General features: G+C 49.1%; 2 protein-coding genes across 4 annotated transcripts in view; one reads left to right on the top strand and one right to left on the bottom strand.

Annotated features, from left to right (window-relative positions):
- On the bottom strand, positions 1-9743 carry ANKRD16 (ankyrin repeat domain 16; the record flags this gene model as incomplete). The annotated part of the gene is made up of 7 exons (XM_041767480.1): positions 1-742; positions 2031-2109; positions 3052-3213; positions 3498-3606; positions 5735-5777; positions 7143-7363; positions 9292-9743. Coding segments are annotated over 7 exons (1224 nt in total), but the record flags the coding sequence as incomplete, so codon positions are not given.
- A 180-nt stretch (positions 9744-9923) lies between these two features.
- FBH1 (F-box DNA helicase 1) overlaps positions 9924-21444 on the top strand; it is a 47258-nt gene continuing 35737 nt past the window's right edge. Inside the window, exons 1-3 of one of the 3 annotated variants that reach the window (XM_041765750.1) lie at positions 9935-10051; positions 18212-18320; positions 20459-20614. Coding sequence is in view for 1 of the 3 variants with exons in the window: in XM_041765749.1 (XP_041621683.1) it covers position 10051; positions 20459-20614 (157 nt within the window). In the remaining 2 variants the exon portion in view is untranslated. Of the gene's footprint in view, positions 10052-18211; positions 18321-20458; positions 20615-21444 lie in introns of all 3 variants that reach the window. The other 2 variants (XM_041765749.1, XM_041765751.1) reach the window with 2 other exon arrangements.

Genomic DNA, 21444 nt, shown 5'->3' with positions numbered 1-21444 from the left:
TGCATTTTTTAGATGTGTTTATTATCTGAAGGAAGCCAACACAGAACCATTAAGTAAAAATAACCTCGAGATTAAAATGTTCTGGTTTAACTAGTAGCGCTTAGAATGCACAAGTATTTCCATTATTTCCGTGCAAATGCTTGTGCAGGCCTCTCCTTCCTGGCTACAAAACCCAAGGTGAAACCACTGCAACGGCCAAGAAGCAGCCCACGAAGGAAGGAAGCAGCAGGTCAGTTGTGTTTGCAGCTCAAACTAACAGCAATCTCTTGTATGGTTCAGTATTGCCACTGCCTTTCCCCATAACGTTCCTCATAAAACACGTTCTCTGTTATGTTTATGCGCGTCACATGCTTCTCTCAGGGCTCTGACACGGACTTCATGAACATCCCTCAATTCCAGGTAAAGGGCAGGAGAGGCAGACTCTGGATCATGGAAAGACCCCAAGTGCTTCCCATCTGCCCGCATGCGGGTCACAGAGCCTGGAGCCCTCAGGGCCTGGGGTCTTGGCAGAGAGGGGCCGCAGGCTGGGGACCCCAGCAATGGAAGGAGCAGGAGCGGGTCACCGTGCATGTGGTTGTGTGCCCTCAGGATGTGGCATGGTGGTCGAAGCACCGAAGGATGTCCGCGTTGTGGGTGAGCTGCCTGGCCAGGGCGCCCGAGTCGTCAGGAGAGTCGCGCAGCCCGGACTGCAGGAGGAGCTCCACGCAGGCGGCGTGCTGGCCCGCACAGGCCAGGTGCAGGGCTGTGTGGGGACAGAAGCCACATGGACTTGGAGCAGGACCCTGCAGTGATGCCTGCCTGGCCAGTGGCTGCTCCCAATAACAAGACTCCTTCCGTTACGCGGATTTTATACTTCCCTGATTTGGCCTTGCGCTCTTGCCTCTACGGGATCAGAACATTTCCCCTTTTAACCTGACTGGGTTCGAGATGGTTTTAAAAATAGCAACCAATTAGAAAATTTAAGAGATTTCTATCAAAAGCAATGAAGCAAGTATACAGAAACCAATTTCTTCAAAGTTTGACCAGATGAAAAGAAGAAAACTAGCACTTTGAAAACTAGCACTCAAGGTTCCTGGTGCCGCTAGCCCTAGGATCTCACGTTCTGGGGACAAAGTCCTATGTCCTGGACTTGGTGACCATCCTTTGCGGCCACAGCAGGAGTTTCTAAGCATCACAGGGAAGCTTGCAAGGCGGCCGTGGGTGCACAGAAGGTTTATAGGAGGGCTTATTCAACTCAAGTCTAAAGAATTAGCTCTGAAGATATCTTCCAGGGCCTCAAGTTTAAAAAAATTATAGAGGGCTGCCTGGGTGGCTCTGTCAGTTAAGCATCTAACTGTTAGTTTCAGCTCAGGTCATGATCCCGGCGTCCTGGGTTCGAGCCCTGTATGGGGCTACCTGCTCACATCATGCTCCCTGCATGGAGTCTGTTTCTCCCTCTGCCCCACCCACCTCTTGGAAATAAATCTTAAAAAAAAACTTACAGTAATTACAGTTTTCTTTTCCTTTCTTTCTTTTTTTTTTTTTTAAAGATTATTTATGCATGAGAGACACAGAGAGGCAGAGACACAGGCAGAGGGAGAAGCAGGCTCCATGCAGGGAGCATGATGTGGGACTCGATCCCGGGACCCTGGGATCACGACCCGAGCTGAAGGCAGATGCTCAACTACTGAGCCCTGCGGGCGTCCCAGTGATTATAGTTTTCAAATACACTCCAAAGAGAGAGCCGACCTATGACGAATCTGAACGATGGAGCAGCTGGCAGTGAGGTGGATTTAGAAAGTGCTTCTAAGAGTGAGCATGACTGATTGATCATGGTACAAAGTAGTCAGAACAGCAGTGACAAGTGGCAGGCCCGCCATTGCCATGGTCACAGACACATTTCCAGAGCTCTGCAAACATGTGGTTTCAAAGAAAGGTTGTCGAGCTACTAGAGCAATAGCATGAAAACCAGTGGTTCTAACATCAAGGTTTGTGTACTGTGCGCATCCGTGCCCAGTAACTACCCAGGCGTGTGAGATACGAAGCCATACCTGATCGGTCCCTTTCGTCTTTGGAGTTGATGTCGGCACCCAAGGATAGGAGCACCTGGATTGTGCTCACGTGTCCTTCCTGAGGGTTGAAATACATGTTACCGGGTGACGACACGGACAAGCCTTTAAATGCAAACTAGTGCACATCAGGTACTTTTTCTAAGATATTCATGCTAACACTGAATTTTCACACCTGGAGGAAAACTCGCATGGCTCTCAGGTTCGAGGGCCCGTATGATGCTAAATGCGGCTTTTGGTGACATTTGGTCATCAAAATAGAGAATCTACTCTGGAGGCCAAATTACCTACTACTGCAGTCTGGGGCATGTGTCCTGATTCACACGGAACACACAGTTCCAGAATCTCTCCCAGCAAATATGTCATTGCTGGAACTTCAGAGCAAAGATACACAGTGGGAGATGGCGACCTGTCCTGGATGCTCATCACAGTGTGTGTCACTGTTCACCAAGCACATGACAGGCTCCCTGGCCAGCTGGCTGCTCCTCAAGTACGGAGCCAGGCAGGATCGCGGCTCCAAGTCCCATCCATCAGCGCCATGGCCTCAGCCACCCTCCTCTCTCCACTGCCTTCCTGGGGGAGGCAGGCAGCAGAGCCCCTTCACAAGGAAACAATTATTCCTGCTGCTGCTGGAAAAGCCAGTGGAGGCAGGTAGCCAGTGAGGCTGAAGATAACCTGCAAAATACTCCTAATGCCTCAAACAGGGGAGTAAGCAGCGACTTTCTGGTGAGTACCTTCTGCAGGCCTGCAGTGGCTTGTACGTGGAGAGCCTCTGCCACTCACATGGTAACTTCTGGAATCCAGTGTAAGGACAAGGCAGCAGGACTCCACATGGGGGGTTCTTATGATTGCAAACGACATTATTCCTGAACATGGAATAAAGGCTGGCAGGAACTAATGCGCAGGCATCATATGGATCAAGGCAGGTCTCCATTGAGGGGACCCAGGTTCCAGGACCATGACCACATCCCAGGCTTGTCCCTATGGTGATAGAGAGACCAACCTTAGCGGCGAAATGCAGCGGCACCAGGCGGGTGGGCTCTGTCCTTGCGTCCACGTCAGCACCCAGCTCTGAGACCAGGAAGCGGAGAGCCTGGTCCTGCCCTGTGACGGCCGCCTTGTGGATGGCCTGAGCACCCAGGGCGTCCCGCGCGGCCCAGCAAGCCTGCGGGGGGGGGGGTGCGGGGGGACAGGAGGCCCCAAGTGAGGAGCACGGAGCTGGGCTACGTACCTCAGACTTCCAGGGCTCTCTGGTCAAGTACGGCACCCTTAGTGGCGGTTAGCCGTCTGGATTCTCCTCCTCCAACTGCTCCTCGCAAGGTCCCCCACCCCTGAACAAGGACGTCTGCCTCCCCCTCGCCCACCGCGACACTGACCGCATTCGGCATCGAGGTGGGGCTGGGATTCAAACCTAGGATTGGATGTGCTCCCTGGCCTGAGACCCTATACCTTGTGTTGCTTGAGCAGCAGCCTGGCTACGTCGATGTGGCCGCACTGAACGGCGTCCATGAAGGGTGTGCAGCCGCACCTGTCTCTGCAGTCAGCTTCGTACTGGCACCTGCGGCACCAACCCAGAGCAGCAGGTCTGATGGGGTCCTTATCCCCTAAACCCTTCCTCACTCCCGTCTCTCCCCCGTCACCAGCCCGTTACCAAAAATCTCAATTCCACGAGACTACTCTCCCTCAGGCACCCTGGGTAGGTAGGGCCACTCCTGCTCCAAACCTCTATCTTCCACCCAGAGGGGAAACGTAAACCCTCAGGACCCAGGCATCAGGAGAACAGTGCTATCTCCTCACTTCCCTGGCTCCCCCGGGGCCACCTGCCGCCTTCCCGGGCCCGCCCCTCCCACCTGCTTCTCAGGCCTCCCACCCACCTGCCCACTTCCATCTCCATCCTGCCTTTTTCTTTTCCCACTAGCTTTGCTGTCATATCCTTCTGTTCCTGTCCTTTTTCCTAATTCAGCCTCCGGTGTGACCTCCTTCCGTTCCTGGCATCTTCCTGGTTCTCCTCTCCATCCTGAGGTTGGATCTCCCTCCTTCTATCACTCCTCCTCTTCCCACTATCCTTTCTGCTTCTGTCCCTCCCGTCTTCCTGTCTGCCTCCTACCTCATTTGCCTTCTTCTATTCCTTCCCAGCTGACGTTTGTCCTGTCTCCTGTTCTTCCCTTCAGGGTCCCATCCGTCCTACCTCCTTGGCCCTCCCTCTACTCCATTATGGTCCTGCGTGTCCTACCCTCCTCTGGCTCATGATCTTCTCCTGCAGCTGCCCAGCTCTTTGCTGATCCCCTCTGCTTAGAACACTGGTTCTCCCTTCTTCACTTCAAATTACAGCTTTGACACGACCTCACAGAGCCCTCTCTTCTCTCCTCATCTTCAGACGGGCCTTTGCTCCCTCGCAGCGCTGCCTAGAGTCCTGTTCTCCCCTTACTATTCAGTATCTGCTCAGGTAATCTCTCCCACGCTCATGAATTCAGGCATCATTACTATGTCGATGATGCCCATGTTTGTTTCTCAGCTCACACCCCTTCCTGTAGGCTTCAGATCTGTGTCTGTAGCTGGCCACTCGACAGCTCTGCTCGGATGCCTCCCAGGTACAAGCAACTCAGCACGTCCCAAAGTGAAATTATCGTCTTCCTGGCAAAGCTGCTCCTCCACCAGTGTTCTCTGTCTCAGTAAATGGCACCGTCACCATCACCAGTTGTTTCAGCAAGAAACCTGTCATCCTTGATTCTCCTCCCTCATTCTCTTGTTCAAATTATTCACCTAGGTCTATTGATTCCACTTAAGTATCTCCAAGTGCTCCTCTTCACCCCTACCAGCAGCGTTTTAGTCCAACTATCGTTCTTTCTTTCTTGTTTAACTGCAACGGCCTCCTAGTGTTCACAGCACTCACCCTTGCTGCCCCCCTACCCCAATCCATCCGCTATTTTCCAACCAGAGGATCTCTGAAAAATGCAAGTTTCTTAGTACTGTCCACCCTCCGCTCTGCCTAAAACCCTTCAATGGCATCTGATAACCTAAGCAGAAAACTTGAAGTCCTCACATAGTTCAGTGTCCTCCCTAAGTCTGGCCTTCCTCATCGCACACTGTTCTCCCCATCACTTCTAAGGCTCCAGCACGCACTCAACTTTTCACTTTACCAAGCACCCTGCTTTCTCCTGGCTCTGAGCATTCCTGGAGGCTGTTACCTCTGTCTGGAATGCTGCCCCGCCTCCTGCTTTCAGCCTCCTTCATGTTCTAGCTCGAGTATCTTAGGGGCCAAGATGCCTCACTCCCCATCAAGTTGGGTCTTCCTGGCATGTGTTCCTGGGGGGATCCTGCAATTCCTTGGACTCCTCAGACTCGCAGGATGTGAACAGTGAGTCCTGTCTGCCAGGCTGTGAGTTCCAGGAGGGGACCCAAGCTGGCGGGCTTCTGTTGTAGCCCGTGCATCTGCTACAACGCTTAGTGAGTGCTGACACACTGAATATATGAATGCTTGCTGAATGAACAGATAACACGGGTGGTTTTTTTCTCTCTCATGTTACTTAGTGATTTTTGTTTTATACTCTTTGAGCTATGTCCTTTCTTCATTTCTCTTTTGGTACTTTGGTTTCTTTCTGAGCAGTTTTTTCTGAGCTTTTTCTATAGCATCGATACTGTCACAATTAGTGAATCTTTTCCTCCATTTGCTCTTTTGTTCTTACCTCTGTAGAAGCACCTTTACTGCCTCTAAACAGCCATGCATTGCTGGGAGAAGACAATTGAGAGAGCTTTTTAGTGCAGGTATAAAACTCTTCTTTCCTCTTCTCTCTGCCACATCCTTTAGCTAGAGCTTACAGGAGGTGGCAATTAAATTAGGGACACTGTTACCATCCTAGAAAAATAAAATTTAGCTGGATAAGTGGTAACGATGATGTTTTCACTTTTCACTTAATAGGCACTTAGCCAACACTCGATTATCTGGTCTTTGTGAGCACTTCCACGGCAAATTCTCAGTCCTAAACTTTCTCTTCATTCTTGTGCTGCAAATCCTTAGCGCTGGCCAGGTTTTGCCCAGGAAATGCAAAACATATTAATAATGATCCATGACAAAGTAGGCAGGAATGTAATTCTCCTACTAAAGAGAATGACACTCAATAAAGATTTCAGCTCTCTGTTCTCCACTATTTTCTGGGAATGGCTAGGTGCTAATGGTTTCTAGGGGAGCTAGGCAAACAATTCAAAGCAGAGGAAAGTTTTTCTACCACTCGTCAAGTTTTAAAAAGAAGTCCTTGGTCCCTAGCTGCTCTCAGTACCTGTAATAATTGTATGCATATTTCCTAAACTGAATCATGTCACAGGTATTGACATTTTGAGAAACTAAGGCCCTGTATCCTAATTCAATGAATCATCCAGAAGGCTAAAGTTCATTTTAAAAAAATTTCTTGATCTGGACTCTTGAGGTCTTTAATATCTGTGTTGTCTTACATCACAGCACTTTTTGCTTTTCACTCATTTAAAATAATCTACAAATAGACGATTCAGATTTAAGGATAATTACTCAGTTGTAGTCCACTGCATTATCACTAGATAAGTCAAAGGCACTCAGGCCCAGGTACTTAATTATAAGTACCTATATTTATTTAAATGGCTTAACACTGTGGTATTGTTGAGGCTACGTGGACATATCATCTTTTTTTCCTGTGTATAACAGTAACATAAAAGTGATCCTGAAAATAGCTGCACCCAGTTCTGTGCTCACTGTATGTCAAGCACTGTGCCAAGTGATTTAAATACATCGTGTTCCTCAATCTCTACAACAACCTTGTGATATGGGCATCATTACCGTCATTATTTTGCTGACGAGGATTTGCTTAACAGTCTGCGTCCCTTGCCTAAGGTCAAAGACAGTGAGGAACAGAACCAGCTTTCTAACAAACTGGGGAGGACAGGACAGATACCCGTGAAAATGAGTGAATACGAGAAAGAAGAACACGTACCAACTTCCGTTAGTTTTAGAAACAAACTATATGCTGAAATACCCTAAAGCTGTTCTTACTAGACTCTAACTAGAAGGCATTCTGCGGGGTCAGATGGGCGGGCTACACGTCCCTGCAGGGCTCCTAGCCATACCTGCCGTGTGCAGAGGGGTTCTCCCGATTTTGCTCTCTGTCTTCCAGGCGGCCGGGCAAACTGTGAGCAAGTACTGGAGGATCAGAGGGTCACCCTCTCGACTGGCAATGTGGAGACTGTTCCAGCCGTCTTTGTTCTTCAGAAGCGGGTTGGCGCCATGTTCCACGAGGTCCTGGATCACCTCCAGATTCTTCCTTGTGCAAGCCATCATCAAAGGAGTCCTAAAGCCAATCAGAACAACTGTCAGACGGAAGGGCAGCTGAGACATTACAAGCGTGTGGTCAGGTCTTCAGAAAACCCCATGTCCTTGGCAGAGACGGAACACCTAGAGGACTCAGGGGTCTGGGAAGCAGGAAAACTGCGTTAACAACTTCTCTGTCCCCCACCCCCTCCAGTGAGGCACTGGGAGGGATAAGAAAAGGAGAGTGACTAGGATGTAGGCATGTGTGGAGGGGAATGCCGAGGATGCAAACTTGCTTCTGGAGAATAGTTGAGAGTATGGGACTGAAGTGAGACACAGTTAAAACCATAGTTTGTCTTGAATAATGTTTGTGTAAGACTTATCCCATTCATTTCTAACAGTAATCGTTTATTAATTGTGCTGAAAAAGGGCTAAACAGAACATCTGACACACTGCCTAGCCATGAGGAGCACACGTTGGCAACATGAATGAAACAATTACAGGAAGTTTCTGAGTTGGCTTGTGTCCACAATTATGGGAATAAACTATGCTAATATCAAGGGAGGTGGCTCTATCCTTCTCATATATGATCCTTGATGAGTCATTTCAATTTCATGAGCTTCTGGTTTCTCATCTGCAAAATGAGAGAGACATAACTCCCGGGAAAGCAAGGTCAGGTCTAATCTACCTCCTGATTCCTGGGTTTCAGACCCAAGTCTGGCACACGGCTGGAACTCACTATACCTAGGTGACGTGGAAGGCCGCATCTAGGATCTATCTTCTAAGATTGCCATGATAATAATTAATTAACCAACACTGCTGGGGGGTGGGGTGGGATATAATAATGAGAGTGAATGAGAAATTAAAAGGGAGAAACCCAGATAAATGAAGGCTGGAAACTTCCAGAAGGACTTCACGGCGGGAATAAATCTTGAACCAGGCAGGATGATTGGAAAAGCAAGGAAGGTATTGAAGAAAGCCAGAAAGGTGAGGATGGGAAAAAAAGTCTCATTGCAATTATACCTCCCAAATACATATTCAGATGAACTTTGTCTCCTTCATGTTTTTTTGGGGGGCGGGGGGAAGAGGTCAGTTCCCTATCCATAGAATTACTGTGATACATGGATGGGGTAATGTGTCTCTTGGAAAGGTCCAGCAGCAGAAGAAAATCAGTCTTGTGCTAAGTCATAGCCAACGTGCAGCCCTCAAAACATGCCCACGCCGACTCCCCCAACCCAGTGGGCAAGATGCGCTTTATTTAAAATGTAAGTGTACCTGCTGTGATTCATTTCTATCAGATCAGGTATCCGTTGCAGGCAGGAACTTCATTATGTCATGAATCTTAGGATGCTCGTGACCCTCAGGAGGCCCCCGGAAGTGAGTACTGGAAACCGGGTCGATCTCACAAAACGCAGTTGGTTTGTGTGATCCTGCGGGCGAGCATCTTGTCTGTGGAGGTGCTTCTGCACGTCTGCCCATGTGATAAAACCACATGGGGCATCATCACTCACTGAGCTCAAGTGTCCACATAGGCGGTGAAATCCTGAACAAGCGCACGCACTGCAGCAATGTCAGCTCCTCAGCCTTGGTGGTGTGCGGTAGCTCTGTAAGGTGGTAATATTAGGGGGAGCCTGGGCGCGGGGGGGGGGGGTTCCCTGGAACTGCTTTGCAACCTTCTGTGAACCTCGATCCCGAAACAACCTGTTCAAACAACGCCCTTTAGCCCAGCGGGGCTCAAGCTGTACTTGATGCAGACAATCCATCGTCTGATCGCATTCCCTACCGGTTCCTTAATGGGAAATGGAGACACCCCTCCCCCCTTGCAAGAGGGTTTGCAGGAGGTACTCCGTCTTGCAGGGGAGGCTCCGAGCTGCGGTGCCCAGGCCGACAAGGTGCACGGAATCCGGGGCTCTGCGGAGGGGCGGAGAGCGCAGCGGGGTGGTCTGTGGGGCTACCCCGGCCACCTACCAGTCGGCCCTCTTCAGGCAGTCCACCGCCGCGCCCCGGCCCAGCAGGTACCGCACGCAGTCCCGGTGGCCCTGCGCCGCAGCCTCGTGCAGAGGCCGCTTGTAGTCGCGGTCGGCGGCCTCCACGTCCAGGTCCCAGGTCTCCACCAGGTAGGCCAGCACGTCCCGGTGCCCATGGCGGGCGGCGCAGTGCAGCAGGGGGTCCCCGGCGCGCCCCGGGCCGCCCGCGCGCAGCTCCTCCCGCAGGGCGCTCAGCCGGCCTGCCTGCACCAGCCGGTGCAGCCGCCGCGGGTCCCCGGGCGCCGCCACGGCCGCCGCCCCGGGGGCGCGCCCCCGAGCCCCGCCGCGCGGAGCGGGGGTGCAGCAGGTGCGCCCCGCCCCCGCCCCCGGGGCTCGGGAGCTCGGAGGAACTCTGGGAAAGTTTCCCTCGCCGCCTCGGCCCCGGCGGAAGCGCGGACGGGGCGGGGCCTTCGGCGGCCGCCGCGCCCCCTGGGGAGGCGCGTTCCTATTGGCCGCTGCGGCCGTCCGTCAGCACGCCCCCTCCGCCTGCCGCTCCGATTGGACGCGCGGGCGGTCCGTCAGGCCCCGGCGGCGGGCTCTTCCCGGGGCTGCGGCCGGGGCGGGGCTGGCGGAGGAAGTCGGCGGCCTGCTCGGGCTGGCGCTGCCCTGGGGGCGCTGGGGCTGGGAGGCCGGGCGGCCCGGGCCCTGCGGCGGCGGCGGCGGCGGCGGCGGCGGCGGGAGCCCCGGTCCGGAGCGCCCTAGTGCGTGAGGCCGCGGGCGGGGCGGGGCGGGAGCGCGGGCGGGGCCCTGCCCTGTGCACACTTACGCGCTTGGGGTCCCGAGCGGGGCGGGGGAGGGGGAGGGGACGGGAGGGGGAGGGGGGCCCGGGCGGAGCGCGGCCGTGCGGGAGCCCGGGGGCGGGGGGGCTGCAGGGCTGCAGGGCTCGGCGCGGCGCGCGCGCAGGACGGCGAGGGGCGCCCCAGCCAGCGCCCTGCGCCCCGGGGCCGCGAAGCTGCTTGCCCCCCCGGTCGTTGCAGAACGAGGCACGGGAGACGCGGCCTCGGGAGCCGGCCCACCGGCGGCCCCTTTGCAACCCTCCTGCTTTGACCTTGGGCGAGTCATTTGATGCTGTCCTCTCGCCACTCTTTTTTATTTGCAGGCTCCCTTACCCGAATCCCCCGTTTTCTCTGAATATCAACTAAATTAGGGCGGTGCGGGAAGGCCTCCGGCTTGTCGTGTGGACCGTGCAGGGGTGATGGGAGAGATTAGGGCAGGTGATGAATCCCTAGCCTGATCCTTCTGGGTGCTGGTCCTGCAGACTTCCCGGTGCCTTGGGTCCCAAAGTTGCTATGCTTGCCAGGCCTGCAGACAGTTAGGCTTTGCATTCGGTGTCGCGCGCAGCTCTGCGTTTTTTAATGATCTAACCCTGCAAAAGCAAGCCTGCGAGGCATCCTTACAGGTGGGGGGATGTTGGTGCATCAAGAAGTTAGATTTTCTCGTGCAGCTGTAGGGTCCTAAAATCTTCTGGCGCAAAGAATGGTGGCCCCAGTTGGTGTCTGTGGGCTCTGGGGGTGAGGTGAGGGCTGCCTCTGTGCTCACGTAAACTAAGGGAGGTCAAATGAAAGAAGACGCCAGGTATGGACCCAGGAAAACAAGTCCGTTTTACTAACGGGCAGATTGAATTTGGTGCATTTACTGAGTAATACGGGTCGTCACTGGGGACAGAACGGGGTCCAGGGGTTAGCTTTGCCACAGTTCTCGTTCCAATCTGTCTTTTCCACTTCAGCAAAAGGTAGGCATGAAAGTCTTGAAATTCACAGAGTTTTCAAACAGGCCCAGCATTGCTCTTCCCGCAGCTGTTGGTTTGGTGCAAATGGAAATGCAGGCATCCGGTAACTTCATATTTTTTGCTGCTAAGCCCCCCCCACAGCCCCATCCTCATTACAGACCATCCGCACTGTGTCTTGCCTTGTGTCTCCAGTGTCCCTGTTTTAGAAAACGAAATGGGGACACATGGATGCATGATGAGACTATTTTATTACTTACCCCCGATGCAGTGCTGCCTCTTCCGTGTCCTCCTTTAGATAACTGGACACTAACGTGTACGAACGTGACTGTGGCCCTTCTTGTGGTTTTTTCTCCAGTAAAAGCTTGGTGTAGAGGGAAGGAATCCTTACCGTTAGTAGGTTCCCCAGTTGGGCCGCCCATTTCTTTTGTGCCGGTGTTTGGAATTTGTGGTCTGCTGGTTAGCGTCTCATTTCTCATGCAGTCGGTTTTGGCAGCGTGACTTGCTCTGTGGCCATCTTCTCTCCTTTCTCTTACGCTGTGTTTCGTGGTTGTGTACAGCACTCGCCTGCGGTCATCCGTGTCATGAGCCTTGGCATGTCCTGTGATCCGTGAGTGTGTGAACACTAATGGTATCGGTCCTAGGACTGTAGGTTCACTGTTGTTGCCATCCTCTTTTCTCTTGCTTATCACATCCCACTATCCTTCGTAGGTGGATTTATTTGAAAACTGGGTTGGATTCTGTTTTGCCCTTCTGGCTTGCAAACCAGTTATTCCTACTAGGAATTTGTCTCTCATTACAGCATCTCTCCATCTTCACGCTTCAGTGTCACTCACATGCCTTTTGAGGATCCGTCTCCTATTTCAAAGTTCTTCCTGGAGCTTAGCCCGGCATCTCGCAGATAACTTTAAAACAAAGCAAGACAAACAGCTGTGTTCAAAACGGGGAAACTTTCACCTTCCCCTTCCAGGAAAAAGCAAGTAAAACAAAAACACTGGCTCTCGTTACTCCTTAACGTGGTTAATGACGCGACCTCTGGGCTCCAGATAAAAATGTTAGTTACCTTTGTCCCTCCTTCTCCTTCATCTTTTCAGTCTTGTCGAAAAAGATATGTTGAACTTCCCATTCCCTCTCCCTGTTTCTGCTGCTGCTCTCAGGCCTTTCCCAACCCTTGTGTCGGTTAGGGAAGTGACTTCTTGTCGTATTTTCCTGGCAGTCTCTGTGTCCACCCATCTTCTACCTAGCTTCCAGGGTTACTGTTGTAGAGTGTGAATTTGACTGTATGGTGGCCCTGCTGGCAGGCTACATGATCCCCCGAATCGCCTACACAAGAAAGCCCACAATTTCTTCAGCGCTATATTTAAGGACCGTTACAATCTGTGCCTCCAAATTCCTTTTCCAGCCTCGTCCCCCATCTGTGAACCTCTTGTTCTCATAAAATTCGACTTCCCACTACACTGATGCTGTGCTATTTCTCTGTTTCGCACATAGTGTTTCTTTTGCCTTACTGCATCCTACTTGTCTTCCGAAGCTGAACTCTTCATAAAGCCTTTAAAAAAAAAAAAAAAAGAGAGAGAGAGAGAGAGAGAGAGCATGAACAAGAGGAAAGGGAGAAGCAGACTCCCCTGCTGAGCAGGGAGCCTGACATGGGGCTCTATCCCAGGACCCTGAGATCATGACCTGAGCTGAAGGCAGACGCTTAACCCACTGAGCCACCAGGTCTAGCCCCACATAAAGCCTTTTTCAACATCCCTACTCTGGTCCCTTTACTCTCATAGCATTTCATGTGTGCATTTGTGCAGCACTCACTTTGCCTGATATATGGTGGCTTGTGTTTGTTTGCTTACTGCCTTATGAGCAGACAGAAATCGTTTCTGTTTCGTATGTTCACGAGAAACCGAGAGAGAGCAAGCCCTCGTGGTGTTTATGAGTCTGGGATATAGTACAACTTACAAGTGGCTGTGTAATGAATTGACAGTAGGAAAAGTCTTTCAAATATATGAAAATATACTCTGGTCCATAAGTAACCATCATTTTCTTGTTTTTCCTTTCTTCTCACCATTCCTCCTTATCCTTGTGAGAAACCTGCAGTCGTCCCTGTGTGCTGTGATAAGTGATGCTATCTCTTCGGTGGGGGCAGGGGTTCATAGGGTGTGAGAGGATCTGGGGAAGATCAGGCCTGCCAGCCTAGGCCTTTGGGGTTTATAGAGAAGCAGGATGTGGGATGGGAGCTCTCTGTCATGAGAGCTAGGACCACAGTGTTTTCTTTCCGTGTTTATTTCTTGCAGCGGTAATGGGGACATGACAGTTTGAAGTTTTTCTGTTTTGAGCTTACTGTAGTTAGTGATTATTTTCCTTGAAGTTGCGTTTCCTAAATAATTTCATGTTATTTTATTACATCTTCGGTTAGGACATTTCACAATGATGGAAAAAAAAAAGTGACCTAGAAATGAAACTGGAGGTTTCCAGAGGCAGCTTTAAAGCTTCCTGGATATGGAAAGCAGGCTGTTAACAGGAGAAAGAACACTTCCCTTGGGGAGTCAGAGAGCTCAGTGCCGTTGCCCACAAGCTGTGTCGTGACTTGAAGCAAGCCTTCTCTGAGCCCCGCTAAAAGCCTGGCACACTCGTAGGATGGTGTGAGGTTCCAGTGAGAATACTTCCGGAGCTATGAAGCCCTTGGGAGCTGTAAGGTAGTGTAGGGTTTCTTTCTTTGTTTCTTTCTTTTTTTTTTTTTTAATTTTATATATTTATTTGACAGAGTACAAGCAAGGTGAGTGGCAGGCAGAGGGAGGGAGAGAAGCAGGGTCCCCACTGAGTGCGGAGCCGGATGCAGGGCTCCATCCCAGGACCCTGGGATCATGACCTGAGTTGAAGGCAGACGCTTAACTGACTGAGCCCCCAGGCACCCCAGTAGTGTAGGGTTTCAAAGCCAGGGAGGAACCCAACTTCTATGGAGGGAAGCAGGGGGGCGCTGTGGTTGTGCATTTGTTTGTTTGATCGCCAGTTATGCATGAAGCGGCATGTGTCCAGTGCTGGGCTGAGTGAGTCCCTGGCTTCTGTCTCCCGCCAGACAACTGAGCTTCCAGTTCAACAGTGGAAGTCGAGTTCACACACACACACACACACACACACACACAGTTGAAGGTAGTATACGAACAGTAAAATACACTGTAGCAATATAATTTTCATATGAGGCATATTAAATACATAGTTTTACAGAAAATTGTTAGAAGTATCTCAGGAACTGACAGGTTGGTTTTATTATTGCAAAGCGCTTCCTGGTTTGAGTGTGTACTGTCTGCAGTGCTGAAGTTGGGAAGTAATACATTAACTGGTGAAATTGGGCCCATTGGTCTCACAGGTTGCAATTTGACCTGTGGAGTACCTGGATCCGTGCAATAAGGGGCCACACTGCAGCGCACCTGCCATCCCCATAGGACACCGAGGAGGGGAAGCATCCACTTGTCAGTCTTCACAGAGCCCCTCCCAGAGAAGCGGGAGGCTGTGGAGAACTCACAGATGAGGTTAGGTGACTCAGAACTGCTCTCTGTGCTTCTTGTTAGGAGCCGTCTGGCTGCTCAGGTACCTGGTACTAGACAATTACCTTGATTTCAGGTTTTTTTTTTTTTTTTTTTTTTTAAAGCAGTTATTTAACAGTCTTTCCCTTCAGGAATTGTAGGCGCTTAGTATCTTCATCTTGTCCACTTAGGTCTATAGCCTGTCAGTTTTAGAGGACTTTTTGTTAGAAATTCTGATTAGCAATGATAAGGGAAGAGAGAAAATTATTTGGTATGAATTTCCAGTGATCCTGGGAATGGTTTGAGTAGGTTTGGCTGCAGTAACAACCAGATCCAAACGTGAATGACAATCACAGTTCGTTTCTCAATCTCATGACAGTCCAAGGTGGTTCCAGGTTCATGGGTATGCATGTGTGTGTGTAAGTGTTGGTGAGTGGGGGGAGTGACACCCTTTGAAGCAGTAATCCGAGGACCCAGGCTGCTGGAATTCTTTCCATCTTGAACACAGGGCTTCTAAGGATGCCCTGGGGAATCCAGTTCCTTATTGACTGGAAGGAGAGCAGAGGATGGAGGAACAAGCCTGAGAGGTTTCGTGTGCCAGGCCTGCAAGAGGCACCCTTCCCTTTTATTTGCATTTCCATGGGTGGAGCTCACTCAAGGCAGCATTCTAACTCTGGTTAACCAGAGGAATGTAGACTGTGCTAAGGAAGAAGAGAAACAACTGTCGTTGCCCCAAAGCAACCCCCAGAGCCCTGTGTTTCACTCTTTGTGACTTGTGAATTGTCTTGCAGTAAAGATTCTGGAATGAAGCGGACTGATGAAAACAGAGTTGAGGAATCCTAGCCGAACAAGTACCTGAGGGTCTGTTAACTTGCGATGTATTATCTTAAGCTCTTTGAGGAATAAGGTGGTGAGACGTGTTCCCCGCCTCCTGGGGGCTTCTAGTCCAGGGGAAGTCGGGAAGAGCTGGAGGTCGGGGGAGACCTCTGTTAGCGGGTGTGCCTAGGAAGGGGTGGCCCTGAGGCCAGGCTAGTGGGGGACAGATGTCGTCTAGTTAAAGAGGTTCTGGGCTGGGTAAAGGTAAGAATCACTCCAGGGACTTGCCACTTTGAGGTCAGCACAGAATGGGAACCTGAGATGCCTGTGGTCTGCCGAGCTGTGGGCTCTTGAAAAGGGGATCACAAGAGTGGCAGGCAGAGAGATGTCATGCTCTAAGAAAGCGGTGTGGTCACGGGCAGAGCTCTGCTTGACAGGATGGCTTTCATATGTCCTCAGTGCTTTCCTGTCCTGACACATGAGGGAGATGACTAACATCTCTGTTAGTCACTGTGGGAGTCTCCGAGAGGGGTGCACACCCCCACTTGGGTGCAGAGGAGGTCCATACTGCAGAGACCTCATGTAGCGTGGGCAGCCCATGAGTGCCCCTGCCCTCTCGCGTCCCCTTCAGCTGCACACGTTCGTCGCAGAGCACTCTTTACCTTTGCTCCTTAAGGAGCCATGAGCAGCTTCTAACAGTAAGGGGAGCCCTGGGAGAAACTGGGTGCACAGTGCGCTTGCCACGGGGGTGGGGTGGGGTGGGGATACCATGAGGTTTGGGTGACTCAGGGGAGGAGGAGGTAGCATTTGAACATCTTCCCTTTGATAAAATTATACTTGAACTGTTGGCTTGAAAGTATAAGAAGAATAGAAAGGTGGTTAGAATTTTGCTGTACTTTTTTTTTTTTTTAATGATTTCACAAGAACATTTGTGCCATTAAAATAAAAATAAAACCCCTGCGCCTCTAAGGAGACACAGAGTGTGGTGCTGAAGACATGTTCTTCCGTTTCAGCCACTGGGTTTGTCAGCCTCCGTACGGATGTCACTAGGTATATTCATATATATTGTCTCATGTGAACCACGACTGTCCTGTGAATTCCAGGTGGCAGGTTATTGTACTTCTCCACTTTAAATGATGAGGGAATCAAGGCTTCTGGTGATGAGTACACCTGCCAAGTAGAGGAGGTCTTGTGACTCTAGTCGGCGTGTCCACACCTCGAATCACAGGTCAGTGATGTGTGTGACTCCAGAGGTGGACAGACCCGGGGCTCCTGGCTCCCAGGTCACGGAGTCACAGCGTTTCATCTCTCACAGGTCTGAGACTCAGATAAAACACAATCTAGTTTTTCGTACCTCTAGCTGAAATCAGAAAAGTCATTTTCGATTTGTGAATCCAATAAAAGTGGTGGCTCCGTCTCCCGGGTAAGCTGTCACGGATGGCTCAGGTGATGTCCCTCCTGATGGACAATACCCAGAAGCCAGAGCGCTCAGCCTGGGTGCCCCTATTCCTGCCGCTCTCAGCCTTGGCTCCTTCCTTGATGGCTCCATGCCAGGATAAGTGGGAATTTACCAGAACTCTCTGGAAGCAGAATACTGTGTTCCACTCACTCCTGGTAAGTCTTCCTTTTGCTCTTCTTGTGCCTTTGGAAGATTTCTGCAAACATTTCATCCTCTCAACAAACATTTTAGATTCTGATGTATTTTAACAAAATAAATACATAAATAAGAGCCTACCCTGTCCATTTACTTCTCATCTCACAAACTATTCCTTTTGGGTATCTTTGACGTTCTCTCGTCTGGTCTGCCTGCGGCAGGTTCCACACGAAAGCAGTTGTGCAGCAAATTCCTAGTGACCTGGAGCTTAGGGTCCTGCGTGCCACCCAGCATTACCACTATCCCTGCTCTTTCCTCCTCCCTCTCCATGTTTCGTGTTCGCTGGACAGGTGCTGTGTGTCTGGCACATATTCATATGTGCCATAGGAACAGAAAAGACAGAATAATTCCTTAGCCTACTTGAAACAAACTTACTGACTGACTCCTGGGCTTGTGGTTAAGACATTACCACCCCGTTGATGGTCATCGTCAGCGCCTCCATGTTTTCATTATGGCATCGTTGTTAGAGTTAGTTGGCTGGGGAAGGCTGGGATAAAGCCATTCTTTGGTACTTTTTACGGAAAAAGTTTCAAGGTGCTTGGCATCTCTATTAGTACCTCATCTATATACACCTGCTGTCAGCTACTGTCTTGTTTAACAGTTTCCCAAAGCCGAATTTAAGGTATATTATAGATTTTCGTGGGCATCTAAACCCTTGATTGACTCCAGCATTCTAATTGGTTCTATGTCTGTTGCCTTTTAGAAGTCGTCTTTTTTTTAAATTTTAAAGATTTTTATTAATTTATTTGAGATGGAGAGAGAGCATGAGCCAGGGGGCAGACAGAGAGCCCAATGTGAGGCTGGAGCCCAATGTGAGGCTCGACCCCAGGACCCTGGAATCGTGACCTAAGGCAGAGGCAGGTGCTTAACTGACTGAACCACCCAGGTGCCCCTTTTCAGAAGTCTTCTCTTACCCAACTCCTCCCAGTAAGCTAAGCAGGTCTGTGCTGGTCCCAAGGCCCTGGATTGTATGAATTTGAGTGGTTTTGATGTTGTTAATCATATTCCTTTGTGATTTTATCCACGACAGGTTTTCCTGGCCAGGCCAGTTTGGCAGTAGACCATCACTTTCTTTAAATAAGATATCGGCTATTAGTAGCTTTTTGCTACTATCTCCTGTTCTAATTCTAGATGTTCTGTTTGCCAGCTCTGAAACAGTTGGGGATATTTGAAGAGCCAGAAAAGCAAAGACCAGTCACGTACTTGGGATCTACAGTGTTAGTGGGTTTGTTGGTTGGAATCCTGCAGCTGCTACTGTAAGTTGAACCAGCTATGCTTGGAGCACCCGAATTGGGCACCAGGATTTGTTAGTATTCTTTAAGGGCCACTGTAGTTCTTTCTAGCTTATGTCTTTTGCTAGTCTGACCAGAGGTCCCCATTCAAGGCAAAATAATTAGGTTGTTGACTTTGTTTGAAGCAGAAGGTGGTGAAATGGTAAAGTTGTGTCCTATAATTAAAAAAGAGAATAATCGTAAGCCTGTTTTTTTCAATGTAGAAAATTTCAAATATATTTTATTTTTTTAATGTAGACAAAGTGCATGTTCATTTTTTTTTTTGCCGCTGTAAGTGTGAATAGGACCCTTGGTTGTTTTGCATCAAGGAATATATTCAACAGCAACAAAAAAAAAAAATCAGTTGTAAAACCTTTACACCGGAGGGGATATTTTCTGTTCATAATAAGTAATTAAGATATATTACTTTTATTTCCCTACAGTATTTCCCACAGTATTCCCAGTAATACAGACCTAGCTATAATTGGACTGCTAATGCATGTCTTACCATTAGGTGGCATCTTTATAACTGGAAAGTTATTTCAGTGTTTTATGCAAATTAGTCATATCTAAAGCTTTGTTAAGTAGAGTAAGCAGATGGGTATATTTGGGTGGGGTCTTAGAGTTCAACGACGGTTTGTGGCTGTATTTTCTCATTGAAGCATTGTAATATCTCTAAGTCTCAGAGAACTGGTGACCTGAGGTCCAGCAGCTATTCTGTGGCCGGCTAAGGGCTCACACCATTGCCCCTTCCCATCTGCTGGCCTCTTGCTACACATGTGGCTTTTATCCCTCTGGCTGTGTTATCACTGCCTCTTGCCTCTAAATTCACATAGTCAGAAGGTCTCTAGCATCCTTTTGGAGGGGGTTGCACAACTATTTTTGCATGTATAAATAATTTTTTTAAAGTCTTAAAATATTCATGAAGATTTTTCTTCCTTAAAACTTCTGTTTAAACCTTGAAAGAATGAACTGAAATTTGGAAGGATCATTTCTGAAGATGCCAAGGGTCAAGGGAGATTAATGATAAAAAAAAAAAAAAGTAAATTGTGCTGGTTTTACTCATCAGTGACTTGGTTTCGGACATTTTCATGCTGAAATGTTGAGTGAGATTCTCGCATCTGACATGGGAATTTACTTGAATATTTTTAGGACCTGTGAAAATGTGGTAGTGATAGGAATGGATTTTATTCCTTCTTGACCATCTTCTGTAAAGGATAACTTTAATTCTGTTACATCTGTTCTTGTCCTCTAGCTCCTTTTTCTTTCTTTTTTAAGTGTGACTCTTCAGAATGTTTAACATTTAGTATAATTGTTCCATTTAAGGCCGTAGAGAGGTAGCTATATTGTGCATGTGTTAACAGATACAGAAACATGAAATCTTGGTTAAATACGAGAAAGCATTACCTGACAGAAAGGGACTAATATAAAACTACATATGTCAGTACTCTTGAGAGAGAATTCTAGATACAGTTGCTGCTATAATGCGTTGCTAAGGGAGAGTATGAAATTTCCTCCTCTGAAGATCCTCAGGAGTGGATTGTCTTCCACTTGGGGGCCTCACTCCCATCCTCTTCCATCACAGCCGGAATGGAGATCCAGGGGCTGAGGGGAGTATATTGTGGTCCCCTCTGGGACTTTACAGGGACTGTTTCATTGGTCACTGTGTTCTGCTTCAGAGACGTGGAGAAGCTAGTATATACAGAGGATGATGAATGAGTTTATTTTTGCAAAGCTATAGCGAATTCTTAAATATTTATGATTATTTTGGGAACATACACGGCCTGGCTAAAGTCAAGGAAAAGATGTCAGATCTCAACTTATTCATTAGTGGCAACTTCTTTTTGAACAAACAGGTCATGATCAGGGCTCCCAGGAAGTCTAATAAATAAAAAGAATCATTGTAGGATCTTGTTTTAGGATTCTTAAATTCTAAGGAAGACATGCTAAGAGACTGGGAAATGGCTAGAAGTGAATAGGAATACAGAGAAGAAGGAAAGGGTTGGCTGGGGTGGCCCACAGTCACTAGATTCCTGACAATTAAGGATAAGTTGCTGGCTCACTTGTAGAGTTGGTGATAACTAACCAGTGTCCCATTTCTTCTGCCCATTGGTACAAAACAGTGAGACGGTTTAAGCGGAAGCATCTTACAGCCATCGACTGCCAGCATTTGGCTCGGAGTCACTTGGCTGTGACCCAGCCCTTCGGTCAGAGATGGACCAACAGAGACCCCAACCATGGTCTCTATCCTAGACCCAGAACAAAAAGAGGGACTAGGGGTAGGTCTTCCAAAAATACCTTGCATTTCAGAATCTGTAGTGTGTGACCTTTGAATATTTCTTGATATTTGTAAATATCGCTGCTGTGATTTTGTAGTTCTGTTGGTGACAGTTTGACACGTTTTTCATTATTTGTGAGTTTCTGTGAAAATTACAGTCCTATGATAGCGGTTGGCCAAAGACCCAGGAAGACATGGTGGAGTGAGTTGCGTTAGTGTGCTTTATCCCAGTGTGGTGGAAGACACGTACCAGCATCCCACTCTTCCCCTCTAGAACTGCTGCGACGTCCTGATTCCAGCAGTCCATCACTACGTCCACTGTGCCATTAGTTTTCTCCAAAATGCCCCTCATGCAGTGCTTTCATGGTGGACTGTGCCCTGTCACCTGGTACCCGGCTGCTCAAGTCACCCTTCTCCTTGCCTTCAGGTTTTATTTCTTCCAGTTCAGCTGGAACGTACATCATCAAGTTTGTATTCTTGATTTCCATTTTCTGCCCTGCCGCTGCCACTCAAACACCTGCTATGAGATGTTTCCCTGTTACTATATGGACACAAGCTCGGACTTGCCACCGGCTGGTATTTATTATTAATTACATGCAAATCCTACTTCTGGCAGTTTGGGTTTTTTTTTTGCCCATCTAGGTGCCAAACAAATTACTACTTTTGTTAATAATATCCGTCAGGATCATCCTAATTGCCTTATATCCCTTTGATATATTTAATTTTCAGAACCCAACTCAAATCTTATCTAGTCATCTTTAAATATTGTAATATATGTTTATCACTTTTTGGAACTACTGTGACCAATTTATGAGGCAGTTTAAAACTCAG

This window comes from Vulpes lagopus, chromosome 8 (genome assembly GCF_018345385.1).
Source record: "Vulpes lagopus strain Blue_001 chromosome 8, ASM1834538v1, whole genome shotgun sequence".
Taxonomy (NCBI): Eukaryota; Metazoa; Chordata; class Mammalia; order Carnivora; family Canidae; genus Vulpes; species Vulpes lagopus.
Note: the sequence above shows the minus strand (reverse complement) of the source record. Positions and strands in the feature narration are given on the sequence as shown.